The 18,447-nt window shown below is 33.9% G+C and overlaps 4 protein-coding genes across 4 annotated transcripts; all 4 read left to right on the forward strand.

Moving 5' to 3' along the window:
• The first annotated feature begins 2,041 nt into the window (after positions 1–2,041).
• LOC146912686 (uncharacterized) lies at positions 2,042–2,662 on the forward strand. The gene has a single exon (XM_085720764.1). The coding sequence runs from the start codon at positions 2,042–2,044 to the stop codon at positions 2,660–2,662; it is 621 nt and encodes a 206-aa protein (XP_085576890.1).
• An 89-nt stretch (positions 2,663–2,751) lies between these two features.
• On the forward strand, positions 2,752–3,804 carry LOC146912687 (uncharacterized). The gene has a single exon (XM_085720765.1). It carries the CDS (start codon positions 2,752–2,754, stop codon positions 3,802–3,804), a length of 1,053 nt encoding a protein of 350 aa, XP_085576891.1.
• A 4,889-nt stretch (positions 3,805–8,693) lies between these two features.
• On the forward strand, positions 8,694–12,679 carry LOC146912688 (microtubule-destabilizing protein 60-like). The gene is made up of 8 exons (XM_085722189.1): positions 8,694–9,739; positions 9,869–9,914; positions 10,231–10,326; positions 10,424–10,543; positions 11,515–11,613; positions 11,698–11,757; positions 11,864–11,958; positions 12,264–12,679. The coding sequence occupies exons 1-8, from the start codon at positions 8,904–8,906 to the stop codon at positions 12,376–12,378; spliced, it is 1,467 nt and encodes a 488-aa protein (XP_085578315.1). The 5' UTR covers positions 8,694–8,903; the 3' UTR covers positions 12,379–12,679.
• Positions 12,680–14,272: 1,593 nt separating this feature from the next.
• Positions 14,273–18,447, forward strand: LOC146912689 (biotin carboxyl carrier protein of acetyl-CoA carboxylase, chloroplastic-like). Its single transcript, XM_085722190.1, has 7 exons — positions 14,273–14,597; positions 15,885–15,935; positions 16,070–16,215; positions 16,599–16,920; positions 17,334–17,405; positions 17,596–17,661; positions 17,983–18,447. The coding sequence occupies exons 1-7, from the start codon at positions 14,442–14,444 to the stop codon at positions 18,004–18,006; spliced, it is 837 nt and encodes a 278-aa protein (XP_085578316.1). The 5' UTR covers positions 14,273–14,441; the 3' UTR covers positions 18,007–18,447.

Raw genomic sequence — 18,447 nt, forward strand, 5'->3', positions numbered from 1 at the left:
TTATATGCACGAGCATAGGTTCGAACCCCAGACACTTCACTTCTCCACAATTAAATTGTGTGAGCTCAAGCCACTGGGCTACTTGACCAAAAAAAAAAAATTAGCGTCTCCTACTTGACCAAAAAAAAAAATTAGTGTCTCCGTGAGTATAGCTCGGTTGGCATGAACATGCATTGTTATATGCAGGGGTTGGGGTTCGAACCTCAGACACCCTACTTATTCACCTTGAAAAATGTGAATTATAGCCACTATCGTACTTGACAATTAAAAAAAAAAAACTAGTTATGTATTATCTTTAAGCTAATTTTGCTAGTATCCAATGACATCTGGTTTAAATTTGCATGAATTTACAGGCAAAAGTCTCTTAGTCAATCGGTTATTGGTAATTATGTGACAATGAGTAGACCATTTATTGATTAATTAATCTTAACAAAGTTTACTTAATCAATGTCGCTACAATCTCAACCTGATCAACGGTATATCAAAGTATCACATTAGATATACAGTCCATGTGAAGATTTTTTACACAGTCAATCAATTATAATGTCGGATCATTGCAAATATTTGACTTTATATATAACTATCTTAAAAATCACATATATGATTGGTTGAGACTTGCGATTGTTTGACAGTAGTAAAAAGTTTACTCTGACAGTATAACTATCTTAAAATGATTAGACTTGTGGATTCAAGAGATGGTCTGGAACTGCAACTAAAGCATTCAGATTATGAACTCATGATAAGAAAAAAGAAGCTTTGCAGCCTCCACCAGCCACGGCTATGCCACAAGTCGCAACTTCAAAAGCAACACCTGCCTTACCTGCCCCCAAGAAAAGTGCATCATCTCAACCGCAACTGTCCGATGGCAGGAACCTTTTATAGGAGCCCAGGACCTGGTGAACCTCCATTTGTCAAGGTATGTGAACATACATATTTCGAATAGAACTGTGAGGGGTCCATACTCAGATTGTGAAGAAAAAAAATATTGGTAATTGATTCATCAACAAATCCCTGTGTATTTGATCCTTAGTAATTTGTGAATCGAATATACTCAAACGCACTTTATCAAAGAGTTTCCCTGACTCCGGTGAGAACTCGGTCTGGATTGAGAAGGTCTTGAATTGCAGTTCCATCAGCAAGGAATTCAGGATTTGACATAATTTGAACCTTTTCTGTATAGCTTCAGTAGTATTGACAAGAAAAGTTGATTTATATACAACAATTTTGTGGATTTTGAGACATCAGCGATCATCTGAGTCGCGTTCTCCAAGAGCGCAAGTTATCGTCTGCGTGTTGACGAATACATACACTATGTCAGTTTCATAGTGATGTTTTTCAAAATCAGTGCTGAAGTTTTATACAACAGTGAAGTTTTGATCCTTAATATTGTCAAGAATTGTGATCAAATGTAGCCTATGCCGCCTAAATCGTGACAGCATTGTAGTTTCAACAACAAAAACCATTGTATCACAGCTTAGATCGCAGTCACGGGCCTTTATTTAAAACCCTTCAATAGTTTGCTCATCTTCTTCTAGAATCACAAAACAATTACAAAAAAAAAAAAAAAAAAATCTAGATATATAATTTGCTTAAAAAGGGTTAGTCTGATACTCACAAAAATTGTTAGTCATGTATTATAATTATTAGTTTTAATACAAACATAAATTAGTATGCACATGTGCTTTGTGAAACATACATAGAGTGATAGGTTGTCCCACATCGAACATTTGAGAAGCTTAGAGAGATAAACTACCATTATAAGTAAAGCGGACAACACATTTTCAATGTATAGATGCATGCTATCAAATTGTATCTCATGGGTGCTTTTAAAATGTTGGTCCAATCATTTTTTTTTTGTCAAATAACCTAGTGGCTAGAGCTCACATTATTTAATTGTGGAGAAGTGGGGTGTCTGGGGTTTAAACCTTGGCTCCTGCATATAATATGCAATATCCCTACCAAGCTCACGGAGATTTGGTCCAATCATTTTAATAGAGTGACAATGGGTGTATCTTGATGCTATGCAAGTCTTTTCTTTTTTATGGTAGCGGAGGGGTTTAGTGGTTTGATGAGAAGTGCGGTCAGACGGAATTTGTTTGAGGGTTTCCGGTTTAGGGAGGACGGTTTGGTGGTTTCTCATCTACAATATGCTGATGACACCATTTGCATAGGGAAGGCGACCGTTAATAATGTCTGGACCATGAAGGCGGTAGTGAAAGGGTTTGAAGAGGCATCCGGGCTCAAGGTTAATTTTGCGAAGAGTAGCTTAATTGGGCTGAATGTCCATAGAGATTTTATGGAGATGGCTTGTGAGTTTTTGGGTTGTGCGGAAAGCAACCTCCCCTTCAAATATTTGGGTCTTCCTATTGGGGCGAATATAAGGAGTTTTGTGACTTGGGAGCCGCTTTTGGAACATGTGACTAGTAGACTTAACTCTTGGGCCAATAAGTTTTGGAGTTTTGGAGGTAGAATTGTCCTTCTCAATTCGGTGTTGAATGTTATTCCTATTTTTTATCTTTCGTTTCTGAGAATGCCGGTGAAGGTGTGGAGGAGGCTGGTTAGAATCCAAAGGGAGTTCCTCTGGGGAGGTGTTGGTGGTGGAAAGAAAATAAGTTGGGTTAAATGGAGTAAGGTTTGTCAACCTAAAGAGAAAGGGGGTTAGGAATTAGGGATATAAGACTTGTAAACTTAAGTCTCTTGGCCAAGTGGAGGAGGAGAATTTTACAAGGGGATGGGGCGCTATGGATTGAAATGTTAAAAGAAAAGTATGGAGGGGCGATTGGGGACATTTTGGATCCCGAAGTTAATCATTGGCCCCGGTATACTTCCAAATGGTGGAAAGATATCGTAACTTTAGATCATGGAGGGGGTGAAAGGTGGTTTAATGAGGAGGTCTCTCGGAGGGTGCACAGTGGGCAGAATACGTCTTTTGGGAATATTAAATGGAGGGGGGAGATGAGCTTTAAAATGAAATATCCAAGACTTTTTTCAATTTCAAACCAAAGAGACGCTAAGGTGGCGGAGGTATTGACTACTAATGATCAAGGTGACAATTGGAACTTTAGTTGGAGGAGGAGGAGGTTATTTGTTTGGGAGGAGGAACTTGTTAACAATTTGATTATTGATCTTCATGGTTTTGAAAGATCCCAAGGGGAGGATGTGTGGGTTTGGAGTTTGGAGGATAGTGGGAGGTACTCGGTGAAATCTATGTTTAATAAGTTGGAGGAGGTTTCTATGGAGGCGGATGTGTGGGGAGAGGAGGAGTGTCGGGTTTTCAGTCAGATTTGGAAGAGTCCAGCACCAACAAAAGTGGTGGCTCTTTCTTGGAAGGCTTTACTTAACCGTGTGCCTACAATGGAAAATTTAGCACGTAGAAATGCTTTACCTTTGAATGTGAACTTTAACTGTGTTTATTGCGGTTTGGTGGAGGAGACAACGAACCATTTGTTCCTCCATTGTCCGGTGGTATGGAGGGTGTGGAAAAGGCTGGAATTGTGGCTTGAGGTGAATGTCATAACTCCGTCAAACCTTTTTTCACATTGGAGGTGTTGGGAAGGTAATATAGCAAATTGGAAGGAATTGAAGAGGGGGATGAGACTTATTTGGCATGCCGCGATGTGGGTTATTTGGAATTTTAGAAATAATATCATCTTTAAGAATGATAACTCGGAGGTGGATCAAATGGTGGAAGAAATTAAGCTGTTGTCATGGAAGTGGAGTCTAGCCCGTCTGAAAATTAATCTGTGTTTGCTGTATGAATGGCTATGGAATCCGAAATGGTGCCTTGGAGCGATGCGTGTTTGAGTTATTGCTGCCGGGACTTTGTCTGTTGTTGTTGCAGGAGCTGTTTGTTTTGGCCGTAGTTTTTGCCTTACGGGTTGCGGTGTCGTGATGCGTCCTTCAGCTGGAAGCCGGTTGTTGGTGATCTGCTACGTGTATGCTTGGTTTGTTTTTGCATGGATTTTAGCGTCTTGACATTCAGCGGTGTTGTTTTTTGTTTGTCATGGATTGTGTCCCTTGAAGTTGTTTGCTGTATTATTTTTTCCAGTTTTGTTGATGTTATTAGGGTGGTTTTTAAAGGGGTTTTTGTTCGAGCCAATGTTTTTATGGCAACCGATTTCCCCTTCTTTGTTTTTTTTCTCCACCCAAGCTTATTAGTGCGTCTTGCACGGGCTTGTTGGTTAATAATATTTTGCCGATTCAAAAAAAAAAAATTACACTCTTCGTTTTGGAATAGGAAAATAAAATTAAGGAATTGGATTTTTAGTTTTTTTCGATTATATTATCATTTTGATCCGGTGATGATTTTTTTTTTTTTTAGAATAGTAAATTTGATTTCATATTTTAGAATCCTACATCATATAGAAGATAGCATAACTATGTGTTTATAAATGGGGGCAATTTGCAACATATGCAAGGTTCGGGGTTCAAACTCCGACCACCACAAAAAAAAGTGGGGGCAATCCTCACCTCACAAGTCGATTTTGTGGAGTTGTGTTAGGCCCAACCACGGTTTCTAAGACAAATATCTTTCTTCTACGACAAATGTGAGGTTGCGTTAGGTTCAACCACAATTTCTTAAGACATATATCTTTCTTCTATAACAAACTTTATTGTACCTTAAAATTATAAATGACGGTTTCTCAATGTTAAAGCACATTCTTTGTGGATATCACCGCTCATCAATCCCCAATATCTTAGGCTATGTTTAGATTAGTGGTATGTGATGAAATGGAGTGTTAAGTCATTAGGTTTCATTGTTTGGATTTACAAAAATAAATAAATGGAGTGGAATGGAACAAAATGGAACCCATTCCATCTCAGATCATCCAATCTTTTAATTTTCCATTCCACCTAATTTGGGGTGTATCCAATAGAATGAGACTTTGTAATTCAAATATTACCCTTTTAATCTTATCTTCATTATTTGTTTGTTATTTCTCTCAAATACACTCTAATTCACTTTTCACCTATTAAGATAATTCACTATGTATATCTATTTTAATTTGAGATGTTTGTTTTTATTTGACAGTGTAAGCTTCACTTTTTTATTTAGAAAGTTGGTACTTTTTTTTAGTTCGTATTCCCTCTTGGATAATGCCATTTTTCAGCAATGTTTTTTTCAAAATATGGAATCAGTTCATCAGTAAAGAAATTATGCGTACGTTGCACTGGAATTTTATCCCAAATTATGCGTACGAAGGCATGTTGAATAGATGATATTACATTTTTCCTTGGATATCTAAAATTAATTTCATCAATTTGTTCTCTTGTTGATTAGGAAAAGAAAATCTATTATGTATATGTTTTGTTTCTTGCATTATTTATTTTGCAAGTCCTCAAATATTATAAAATATATTGTGTCAAAAAAATATATTATAAAATATAAGGTGATATGTTTTTAGTAATAATATTCTCTCCAAAAAAATTAGTAAAAATATGTTTTAGATAATGATAATGATTTTAAATCGGGGAAAAAAATGAATTAAAAAGTCATAATTTGATCGGTTCTGTCTACTTTCCAAAACAATGGAATGAAAACATTATTTTGTCACTTCATAAAATATTCAAACAGTGGAATGGGATCTCTATTCAATTTTGTTTTGTTCCACTCCATTTCACTCCGCTTTGCTCCGTTCTATTTCGTCAATCCAAACAAAGTCTTAAGATGTTGTCACTAGGGGTTGTACGAAACTCAGACAGATCATTTAACCCATCCCAATAAAAAAAATAGGGACAACGACAAGGAACGAGAGAATATAGAATGAGGACGGGCACGGGTTACCCTTCAGGTTACCTAACTCTTACTCAAAATATGAGTTTCAATCCTAAGTCTTTTCAAACTTTCATAAAGTCATAAAAAGTCTAATTCTAGACCATATTTAATTCTATTTGTTTATGTCTTTTTTCTCATATAACCAAAAATAATAATTCTCTTTGTTTATGCCGATCACCCAACACGAGGTGTATAATACCAATTTTGTCCTTCAAAAAGTATACCAATTTTGTCGAGCATTGATCAAAATCATCTTTTAATCAGAAAAATTCGCTATTCAATTTTGTTTTTTTCAATTTCATAAAAGAAAGAAAAAAACTCAACTTTGTTCTTTTTTTTAAGAAGCTAAAGCGATTATTTTATTTTTTTAGGTGGCCGGGGTTTGCACCCCGAACATTGCATATTTTTATGCATTGTGCATACTAACTGAGCTAAGCTCACGAGGACAGCTAAAGCGATTATATTAACACTGAAAAAGCTACCCGAGAAATGCTTAAGAAGATGCCAAGGTTACACGAGTTCAAACAACAAAGCAACCAAACAAAGAGAAAGAAAACAACAAAAGATCTACAAGGTCATTCTCATACACGACAAAGGATTAAGCCACCAGCTAATTAAGAGCAGAGTAGGGTTACACTCTTTTAACCACACGAAAGATAGTAACTTAAATTTGTCTAATAAAGATTGCATAGGTTCAGCCTTGTTGAAGATCTGATTGCTCCTTTCTTTCCAAAGAACTCATTTCGTCGCAAACCAAATGAGGTATAAATAAGACCGCAAATTCTTCGAAAAACTGCATAGATGACCAAATTGAGTGAAGTGAGCTACGAGGCATAAGGGATGAGCCGAACTAACACCAATCCACTGCCTGATTAGAGACCAAGTACCTCCAAAGTGAGAACAATGTAAGAACACATGCGCTGCAGTTTCCTCCAAATCACAACCACCTGCACACTGATTATCAGTTTGAAGCAAAATTCCACGAGAGGCTAAATTATCTTTTATTGGAACGTGATTCCGAAAAAAGGCGCCACACTAATAATGAGATATTCAAAGAGACCTGTTTGTACCAAATATCCACAAAGCGCTCCTCATCATCTTTGTTCTTATTCTTCGAATTTCGTTAAAATTGTTCTTGGTTCAATCCTCGACGTTTTTCTTCATTTTTTAGGCTTTTTTTTTGTTTTTTACATTGGTGGCTAGGAGGTTAGATTCACAGTCTCAAAGTAAAAAAAATAAATAGGAGAAATATATATATATATATATATATATATATATATATATATATATATATATATATATTCTAGAACGAAAATGCTCATCCTCTTTAATAAAAAGTTTGCATCGCATCTACTTAATAATATTTCAATTTCTTTCTAATTTTTATAAAGAAAAATTGAATTAAAAATTCATAATTAAAATATAAGGATTTATAGTCCCCATGAACATAACTCGGTTGGCAAGGACAATATGAACATAACTGGGTTGACAAGGACAATGCATTCATGCAGAAGTCGGTGTTCGAATCGCAGACACCACACTTATTCACCTTACAAGGTGGATTTAAGTCGTTAGACTATTTGACCTAAAAAAAAGGATTTATTCACCATCAATATGAACAGTTTTTACATTATTAATTCATTATTATTGTTTTTTTTTACAGGAAAAGAAACTTCATTCAATCAAATGCAAAAATAGCACCAATACAAGCAAAAGGATCATGAGTTGGGACATTCCTCATCCCCAGTTTGGGATCGATACAAATGTTTGAGATACTAAGATACATGTTAAAGATACATATAGAACTTTCAGAAGACAATAAGGCGTAAACAAACCAAGATTCAAAACCTAATAACCAGACTAAAATCTGCCACATATTGTCAAAGATCAATAATAATTTGAGATCCACATTCTTTAAATTCATCCAACTTCAGAAAAGGATATATGCAGGTGTTCGCTCAAATCGACTATAAGTGGTCTCTGAAACGATCATTTTTTTCATATGTTGACAAGACTTCCGTGAGATTAAGAAGATAATGAATTTGGTGAAAACCGCCACAAGCCCTTTGCTCGAACTATTGTACCTATGAAGCCCTTTGCTCGAACTATTGTACCTATGAAGTAAGTTCTGCTCAAACATTTCATCAAGCGTTAAGGGTGAAAACTTGTAGCCACATAAAGAATACAAACCACATGTAAAGAAACAGTTTTTACATTATTAATTCATCATTATTGTTGAATCATTCTAAATGTTCGACTTTTATTATAAACACTTTTAAAATCAAGGTCATATTACGTAGTGTCGGACACTTGTTAATGAACAAAAATATATTGAAAACAATATTTTTTTTACATTTTTAAGTGGATGATTACACAAAATTTAAGATAATTTTACTATATTTCCCTTAAAAAATATATAATTTTACTATATTTGTTAGCAAGTGCCCTTACAATGATATTTGTAACATTTTCCTTAAAATTAAACTAAAAAACGTTTTGTAAATATAGCTAAAAATGTGGCCCACAGGTTCGAATACTGCTAAACTATGACAACTAATCCTCTTAAAATAACTGAGATACATTTAAGGAGTTGACAATTTTTAAAAAATGTTTTTTATACATATCTAAGAATAATAGATTCTAAATATCTATCAGTTGTGTCTTGTCAAAAAAAAAAATTATCATTTGTGTATCACATTGTGATGGTCATTTTGTTCCCACACACCTAAATCCTAATGTTAGGAATTTCTTTGACAAAGTTATTGTATTAAAAAACAGAGCCTAATCCCTATGCACCTCACCTATGTTAAAATATAACGGTCCAAATCCAGAAAGGAAACTTATACAAAAATAAATAAATAAAATTAATTATTAATTATTTTGACATGTATAAAAACTTAGCAATTTAATCAAAAGTAGCCGTTGCAACAACATAGCGCCTCTTTCTCTCTTTCTCCCTTCTTTTTCGTTTCATTCGTTTTTTTCTTCATTCCAATTTCCAATCCAAATTCACTCTCACGCTCACTCAAAATTCAATCTTTCTTATCTTTTCAAATACCCTTTTGAATTCTGAACACATTGGTGTAACTTTTCCGGTGATACACTGACGGTGGAAAAAGTTACAAAAATGACACCAGAGAAAAAGAAACCCTTGGAAACTGAGAATTTGAACCCTAATGAGTTTTCTAATCGAAACCCACTTCAGAAATCGTTGAATAAAGGTGAGAATAATTGTGTTAATGTTGTTGTTGTTTCGCCGCAGAAGAGAATTCGTCAGAGAAAGTTTGTTGTTGCAAAGAAGAAGAAGAATGATCAAAGTCCTAAGAAAACGGGTTTGTGTAAATGTGGAGAAAATAGTGATGGAAGTAAGTGTGTTTGCGAAGCGTATCGGAGTTTGAGAGAATCACAAGAAGGGTTTTTCGAAAAAGAGAATTTTTTGGTTGATGAAGAGAAGAAAAGTGAAGAAAATGATGAAGAGAAACGTGAAAGTGTTCTTGATGAGGTTATTGAAGCAAATTTGATTATTCATGATATTGGTAATGAAGAAAGAAAAATCGATGAAGAAGAAGGCGTAGAGGAAGAAAATGAAGAAAAGGGTAATTGTAGTTCAATGGTGAAAAGGAGAAGAGAGAGAGTAATGGAAGAAGCAAGGAATAGTGTACCTGAAAATGGGAAAGTGATGCATTTGGTGAAGGCTTTTGAGAGGTTACTTAGTATAAAAAGGGAGAAAAAGAAGAATGAGGAAGAGGAAGAGAATGATAAGAAGAATAAGGTGATGAAATGGGCATTACCTGGATTACAACTTCAACAGCCTGTTAAGGATGGTGATGATGAACAATCTGAAGTTGTTTCTGGTTGTGATGATGATGGTAGTTTGTTTAATTGTACTTTGACATCTGAACAACTTGGATTGGATCAAAGGGTTTCGGTTACATCTTCTTGGGATTGTGGCAGTGGAAGAAGGTTTTTGTGTTTTTACTTGTTTTACTTTGATACCTTTAAAGCTTGTTGCATTTTATTTGAGTTTGATTTGATTCATTTTGGTTGAAATTGTTGACTTGTGTCAATTGTTGTGTTTTTTTGTTGGTGCAGTGTGTGTAGCAGAAATTCTTCTGGTGGTAGAAGAAGCAGAAGAAATGTAAGATTTTAGATATGTTATTGTTAATTGTTATTGTATTTTCAGCTCTATAGCATCGATACCTTCTGATTAAGTCAAGTCCGATGTCTGACACCGACACGTGTGATTACATTGGATTACATCATTTTCTCAAATTATTATTGGTGTCGACATGTTAGTGTTTGTGTCATGTCTGGTATCCATGTTTGTGTTTGTGTCCCTGCTTCATAGATTTTTAGTAGTACTATAATATTAATACTAATGAAGATTGGTTAATGATTCAATTCACTATTAATAAGGTTGTTTTTTAATTTTATTCAATTTCTGTGTTTTTTAGAGCTTGGAATCATCTAGTACTATTGGAGGAAGGAGGTGGAAGAAGAAGCAAAAGCTAAAAGTCACTAGCCAGAAACCTTTCAAGCTAAGGACTGAGGTAATTGATGATACAAATAATTAGTTTTTTCATTGAAAGTTTCTTCAAATTTTTCAGTGCCTATATCGATGATGCATTGGCTATAATGCTACTGCAGCAAAGGGGAAAGATGAAAGAAGAACAGTTGATGAAGAAGGTCAAAGAGATTTTGACAGAAGAAGAGAAGATGAGAATTCCTATTGCACAAGGTCTTCCGTGGACTATTGATGAACCTGAGGTAAGGTCATTTTCTCATATAAATCCTTAGTTTAAAGTGCATATGCTTAGTAAAATCTCATAGTCAAATTTGGTCTCATCTTTGCTCTTGCTAAGTGTAATGTGTTAACTAAGCATAGGCTCATTTATGCTTACTAATGCTTGTCCATCAGCCTCTGATTGTTCATCATGCAAGTATGGATATAGCTTATGCCAATAGCTTAAATCAGTGATGAGTTTAATTTTCATGCAAGCACTGCACTGTCAAAGTAAAAAGTTTTACAGTAGTACTTTACAACCCATCATGTGTATGACTTTAGAAGTAGTTATTAAAAAGTCAAACGTTTCTAATACTTGACGGCTATGATTAATTGTCAGTATAAAAAATCTTTACACTGACGGCGTACATGAATTAAATTCGTGAGTGATTATATGATCTTGCTTCAAAATTTTGTTTGAACTGATTTATATTATATAGTAGCAACCTTATATCTAATATCCTAGCATACACATGACAAGGAGATAACAATTTCCAATTAGGACAGTACATTATGACAAGCATTGTATATCATCTCATATTTTATTCTAAAATGATTCTATATGATCATTTTTGCTCTTGCTGGTTGTTTGGCTACCCTTAACAAGGTTAGGTTAATCTCCAATGGTAAAACACTGTCTTGACCGTATATCAGCTGATATGGAGTATTAGAAATCCTTGTAGCTCACAACTCACCGTTTCATGCCATTTTCTGAGTTGGTCCTCAATGTTTTTCTTTATCAAATCTATGATAATTCTGTTGGTAGTCTCTGCTTGTCCATTAGCCTAAGCATAATATGAAGATGAATGAATCAACTTAATCCTAACTGCATTGAACCTTCATTAGCCTGAGATTGAATGAATCAACTTAATCCTAACATGAGGATGAATGCATCTATGATAATTCTGTCAGTAGCCTCTGGTTGTCCATTAATCTAAGCATTATTTTGTTACAGTGCTTGCTAAAACCTCCGGTGAAAGAAAGCACAAAGCCGATTGACGTGAAACTTCATAGTGATTTGAGGGCAATTGATCGCGCTGAATTTGATCACCAGGTGCATGTTTCATCTACTCTTTCTTTCCCCTTTAGTTTTACACATCATGAAATGTAAAATTGATGAATGCTTAACTGTGTGTAGGTGGCTGAAAAATTGAGTTTGATAGAACAGCAGAAAATGGAAATGGAAAGGCAACAAAAGGTAGAATGTTTACCAATTCTAACATCTCAAATCAATGAGTCCTGATTGAGTTACCATGTTTCTTTTATCTAAAGTGTTACTGTAATGTATATATATGCCCTTACAGTTGGCTGAAGAGGAAGAAATTAGAAGATTAAGGAAGGAACTCATTCCTAAAGCGCAGCCAATGCCTTATTTTGACAGACCATTTATTCCGAGGAGGTAATGGTTGATCAATCTCATAATGAACACTCTTGGAAGTTTTCTGGCGTATTATTGAGATTCGGATTTCATACAGTTACTACATGCCTGCATAACACAGTTATTGATCTTGGTCATTCGATCTCAAAATCAATGGCAAAGGTTATATAAAGTTGATTTGACGAAAGGTGTAATGTGAACCAATTGATTTCAAATCAATAACCGAGATCAATTAAAGTGTGTATTTACGTGCATTTTGCATTGTTGTGAATTCGGATCCATTATTTTTGTCTCTTTTTGTCTCATTATTATATTTTGGTTTGAAGGTCAATGAAGAATCCAACTATACCAAAAGAACCAAAGTTTCACATACCTCACCATAAGAAGATCAAGTGCTTGACATTGAATGAAATGAGATCATACTCTTCATGCTTCAACTGAGAATTCAGAGGACTTGTGCTGATAAGAATGTTGATGATTCAAGAGATCATTTTGCTGATGTGAAGAGAGATATTCAATTTGTATATGGACAAGCAATACTAGTTGCAAGTTTTGGTTTTACCTTTGATCAATTGTATCAATTGTAGTGCAATAATTTTTGTACTGCTAGACATAAGCAGATGGAGTGGGGCAAAAGGTATCTTCTTTTCATTGAAATGAAATGAACTTACTTTTTTTGGATGTGAATTCATTATTACTTTTAAATCTCATATATAATAACTACAAAAATCTTCATTCTTCACTATGTCATATTCTATGCATAATTATGAAGTGGGATAATTTTCATACATGTTCACAATTTTGTAACATATTAAATTATCAAATTCAATCAAAATAATAGTTTTCCTTTATATTATTTACTCTGCTCCGTCACATTTGCAAAAATATTTGTCTCAAAAAGAGTCGCTTTTGGCATTTATATTTTTAGTTCTAAAGAAAAATCGCACTCACTCACGATAGCCATGCCTATAGAGAGTTTAGTGTCACGTCATCGTTCCAAAAAAATTATCTCTTCTTCAAAAAAAAAATAGATTTAATTTTTTTTTAGATAAAACTAGGACAAATTAAAACCTCAACCCCTAGGATAATTCGCCCATTACACTTATAATCAAACACACAAGTATATATTTTTCATTAGTCTCTTAGTTTTGTCATTTTTTCCATGCCCAAAACCTTACAATACTCTATATTACTATAGCGTATTTTATCCTTAGATTTGTATAGGCAGCATAGCTGCTAGTTTTGTATATCAAGAGTCAAAAGGCAATATACCAACTAAAATGGCCACAATAGTAGCTTAAATATGTGGGCATTGATGTGTGCACATGTAAGTGTTCTTAACAAAAATGGTGGAGAAAAATATTATTAATTAATATGATATTATTGATCGTTTTACGACTATCTTCAAGATATTTTTTCATTGAGCTAACATTGTTGTCTAAGAAAAGAAATGCTAGCATATAATGGATTATCTCAAATCGGTTAAAATTTATTCAGACTCTCACCAACTTATATAGATTCTATATAAATTTGTTGAAATTCATATAAATGTTAACCAATAGTATTTTTATTAAGTCAAAAAACCCAATATTTTCATTTATAATAAAAAAATTTGAAAGGTTTAACATACAAATGGAGACTATTAGATGTAGAATCACAATGAAATTTAGGTAGGGCTTCACAAATAGGAAATTCTAAACTTAAAATATAGGGAACAAATGTGTATTTAAGTCAAATTTATAAATAAATTAATAAAAACGTGATAAATAAGTAAAAACTAATCAACCGGATTTGAGTTTAACATAAGAGATTAAATTTTTACGACATGACAAATCAATATTTTTTGAATTCGAATCAATATATGTCAATTTTTTTTGTCAAGTAGTTTAAAGACTAATTTTATCCACTAAAATGAATAAGTAGAATTCGAACTGACTCCAATATTAGTTCGAACTGACTCCAATATTCTAGAGTGTCTTTGTAGACCGGACTATACTTACGAGAACAACAACTAGTAAATTCTAACTCAACAAAAATAAACTAGGAGATTCCAATCTTAAACCAAATCCAACCATATATAGCAACCTTTATGAAAACCTTAAAGTGGTGCACTTGGAATATTATTGGAGGGAAAAAAACATAACATGAAACCAACGTGTCTGTCCCAGAAAAAAATGCAAAAACAGTGACTAAGGTTTTTATTGTTGTTACAAAGTTAGTTAACACTTTATTATGACATTGATGTTTGCATCGTAATTATCGAAACCAAACTTGTCATAAAAAAAAAATCTACCACTCCACAAACAAAACAACACTTTGTATTATTCATCATTTTACACATTTTTCTTAGATTCTTCACACACTCTCTTAGATTTCATCGCCTTCAACCTTATAATCTCATAGACCCACTTAACAATTTTCATTCTTTCTTATAGATCACACTACCCTTTGAGCTGAAAAGAAAGAAAGTTTAGTTTTTTATTGGTGGGGTTGGTTCCAGAAAAATGGCATCATTCTCAGTTCCATGCCCCAAATGTTCTGTTCCTTCTTCACTTTTGGGATTGAAATCTAACAAGATCTTGTTTCAAAGTGGATTGAGTTTGAAGAACTCTCAGTCATTTGGATCTTTGTCTGCTGAGTCAGCTTCATTTGGAATTCAGGTATGTGATTTTGTAGAATTTATATGAATTTGGATTTGATTTGATAAATATTAAGAACATGTTGATTTGTTTCAGATTTTGGATAAATTTGCTACTTTATGTGTGATTTTATAAGTTTGTTACTTTAGAGTCACAACCAGTTTAGTCTTAGACTATGAAGTACAGACACGGACACGTCAACACCAATTATAATTTGAGAAAATGGCATAATTCAATGTAATTATATGTGTCGTCGGACACAATACCTATCCGACACCACACCTCTTATCCGAGGGAGTATCTGTGCTTCATTAGTCTTGGAATATACTCCCTCCGGTCACTATTATAAGCAAAACTTTACTTTTAAGATACATTGAATAATTAATGTATCAAGCCTATAATAAAGACTAGATACATTGATTATTCAATGTACCTTGAAAGTGGAGTTTTGCTTATAATAGTGACCGGAGGGAGTATATATGCAAGGGTCATAATTTGTTAATGAAATTCTAAAAAATATCTGAAAATGAAAGCCTTGAATCATATCAGTCTCTCTGCTACAATTTGAATGACTAAATTGACAGATTGAAAAGGACGAATGTGATTATTTCAAAATTTCGTCAATTTCGACTTCAAGAAGCATATTGTCCATGCTTACATTTTCAGGACTAAATTTGTGATTCACTCTTTTATTTGTCACCACTGTAACATTTATAATTAATTAATATATTAATTATAGGATAATAATAGAAGCTAAGGGCTACTCAAGAATCTTCATTTTTGCTTTTCCATGTGCTCATTTTTCTTGAAGATTAGATAGATATACAAGATTAACAGCTGAATTTTAGAAATTTGGAAGCCTTGTTGCTAATATCTTTGTTTGGTATGGTAGTTACTAAGTTGCTGTCTATTCTTAATTATTCTATCATTTTCAGCATATATTCTTCTGTCATGTTTGTTGTGATTACTTTTTTACGGTGTCCAATGCTTTACAGACAATGCCTTGTGTAATTCGGATAGTGGATAATCTTCTCTGACTATTTCAATAGTGTTTTGTTCAATCAATTTATTAAATTCATTATGTTATCACTTGCATAAGTTTGAAAAATTCAACAAAAAACTTCAGTATATAATCACTTGCATAAGTTTGTTAAATACACCATTAGTTTGAATGTGCTTAAAATTTGAAATATTGTAACTTATCCATAAATAATTAATAATGTGTCAAAAGGCTTAAAAGTTTTGTGTTATATTTCTTGGTTATTTAATTCAATTAATTATTTGAATGTTGTCTGTTATGTCTTGCAGTGTCTTAACAAGAAACAATTTCCTGTCAAGATTCAAGCACAACTTAACGAGGTCAGTTTGTTTCGATTTTCGAATCTTTTTCTTTCACATTGAGCTTTACGCTGAACGGAAATTTTACGTGCCTGTTCAATGTCTTGCATTGAGAAAATGTTGCCGTAAGTTAATCTACTTTGTACATATCATAGGCTGCTGTTGTCGAAAATTCGAACTCTGCACCTACTGTTGCTTCATCAAAAGAGAAAGAAAACCAAAATGGGAGTGTCCCTGCTGGCACTGTGTCAGATGAATCTGCAGTTTCTGCGTTCATGTCTCAAGTTGCTGACCTTGTAATGTAAGATTAATCACCACCACTCTGCATGCAAGTACATAACCGTTTTTGTTATTTTGTCTATGTCAGAACATGCATTGTCAAAACATGCATAATCTACGTTAGTTGAGATTTATAATTTTTGGTGTTCAGTTGTTGAGCAGCAACGACGTATTGGACCTACACCAATGTTATTTAGGACTTAATTGGTATACACTCTTCAGTGTAAAGATTTTTTACATTGTCTATCAATTATAATTGTCGGATCATGAAAAATGTTGAGTTTAATTATAACTATCTTAAAAATCACATATATGATTGGTTGTGATTGTTTGACAGTGTAAAAAATTCACTTTGACAGTATATCAAAACTAACTCGTTATTTACTATTATATTTACATGGCTAGACTTGTGGATTCAAGAGATATTGTGGAGCTGCAACTAAAGCAATCAGATTATGAACTTGTGATAAGAAAAAAAGAAGCTTTGCAGCCTCCACCAGCCACGGCTATGCCGCAGTCAGCACCACCAATGTACTACCCGACACTTCCTTCGCCGCCACCCCCGCCATCGGCAGATGCTTATGCTCCTACCAGCTCTCCACCTTTGAAAGCAACACCTGCCTTACCTCCCCCCAAAAAAAGTGCATCATCTCACCCACCGCTGAAATGTCCGATGGCAGGAACCTTTTACAGGTGCCCTGGACCTGGCGAACCTCCATTTGTCAAGGTACGTGAACATAGACATTTCGAATAGCACAGTGAGCAGTCAATACTCAGTTTGCAAAAAATACTACTACCTGTGTGCCTAAATATGAACCCTTTTTCAAAATACTAATAGTTTTATTATTGCTTTCCAAATATACTAATGAATATTGCCAATTTGGCTTAAGAGATGAAAAGTTAGAATTAAAACGTCTATATACAAATGAAAATTTAGTAGTAATTTTTATACACAAAATGTACGAGTAAGTACACTACAAACTTTCTTAATATATGTGAAAAGTTTTCAAGGAGCTTACAAAAAGAGACTGAAGTAGTATTATTACAAGGAAAAAGACTTCTGCTCTGGATTTCGACTGATCAATGTTATCTTTGCTAAATAAAATGATGAATAGCGTGGTTATTTTTCTGTTGCTTCAGGTGGGAGATACAGTGCAAAAAGGTCAAGTTGTTTGCATCATTGAGGCTATGAAACTGATGAATGAAATTGAGGTATATGTACTTTTTATGTTCAGTGTTCATGTATTTGTTTTTGTATATATTACATTTATCTTTATATCTTAACTATCTTGTCTGCTTTTTTCCCTTTATTTCTGTGATTCGTAGACATGTTTCTGTCAAAATTTATCCAATAACTGAAAATTCTAATTTGTTGATTAACTTTCTATTGCTTTTGTTGCAGGCTGATCAATCAGGAACAATAGCTGAGATACTGGTTGAGGATGGAAAACCAGTCAGTGTAGACTTGGTACGATCTCTTTTCCCTCTCTCTCTCTATCTCTCTCTATATATGTTTGTGTACGCGTGATTTGGATTCTGTACGGTCAGGGAATCACATAAATGCAATTTGGGCAGTAAGGTCAATATCAAACAATCCACATTCCGACTTTGTAAATTGAATCCAAAATACAAAGTTGGAAGGTGACTCGTCTTATCTTGATATATCTAGATTGACAATTGCCTGAATGTAGATAATCCAAATATGTGTTTGTGCGCAAGTGTGTGTGACTTTGTGTACAAAGTCCTTCCTTGGCCAATTCTCTAACTAATCCACTTGTACTCAATGCAGCCTCTTTTCGTAATAGTTCCATGAGTACCAAAGGAACGTCATTTCAAAGTCGAAGCGAGTCTCACTTGTTGGATAGCGTGGTGTTTGATGATGTAGATTTTCCGTTAATCAGAAATTTATTGAGTGATATTCATCGTCTAATATTAAGATATCGTTGGCTTCTTAAACCTTCACCTCCTCCTCTTAATTTATCTAGAGATATTTTAGACACAAAAGCTTCAGCATATAAGAATGGATATCGAACTTTGTAATTCTAAGCAGTTTTGATATCTGTACTATTAATTAATGTTTTCTGCATTTGGTTTTTGAAGAGTCTCTTTCTTCTATGAACCTGTTGGATGTTATGTTCTTGCTTGTAATTTTTCATAGGATCTTTCTGTTGCTAAAAGACTTCTATTTGCAGCAATTTGTTATAAGTGTAATAAAAAGCATATAAAATATAATTGAAGTCAAAATTGTTGTATC

This window comes from Medicago sativa, chromosome 6 (assembly GCF_051527215.1).
Source record: "Medicago sativa cultivar Bolivia chromosome 6, Bolivia_mono, whole genome shotgun sequence".
Classification (NCBI taxonomy): domain Eukaryota; kingdom Viridiplantae; phylum Streptophyta; class Magnoliopsida; order Fabales; family Fabaceae; genus Medicago; species Medicago sativa.

What these genes read in the sequence shown, in the direction of transcription:
- LOC146912686 (XM_085720764.1), top strand. Translation starts at nt 2,042, where the DNA reads ATGGTAGCGGAGGGGTTTAGTGGTTTGATGAGAAGTGCGGTCAGACGG.
- LOC146912687 (XM_085720765.1), top strand. Translation starts at nt 2,752, where the DNA reads ATGTTAAAAGAAAAGTATGGAGGGGCGATTGGGGACATTTTGGATCCC.
- LOC146912688 (XM_085722189.1), top strand. Translation starts at nt 8,904, where the DNA reads ATGACACCAGAGAAAAAGAAACCCTTGGAAACTGAGAATTTGAACCCT. An exon ending in GATTGTGGCAGTGGAAGAAG is followed by an intron (nt 9,740 to 9,868) that starts GTTTTTGTGTTT and finishes TTGTTGGTGCAG; the next exon opens with TGTGTGTAGCAGAAATTCTT. An exon ending in AGACCATTTATTCCGAGGAG is followed by an intron (nt 11,959 to 12,263) that starts GTAATGGTTGAT and finishes TTTGGTTTGAAG; the next exon opens with GTCAATGAAGAATCCAACTA.
- LOC146912689 (XM_085722190.1), top strand. Translation starts at nt 14,442, where the DNA reads ATGGCATCATTCTCAGTTCCATGCCCCAAATGTTCTGTTCCTTCTTCA. An exon ending in CAGCTTCATTTGGAATTCAG is followed by an intron (nt 14,598 to 15,884) that starts GTATGTGATTTT and finishes TATGTCTTGCAG; the next exon opens with TGTCTTAACAAGAAACAATT. An exon ending in CAAGTTGCTGACCTTGTAAT is followed by an intron (nt 16,216 to 16,598) that starts GTAAGATTAATC and finishes TTACATGGCTAG; the next exon opens with ACTTGTGGATTCAAGAGATA.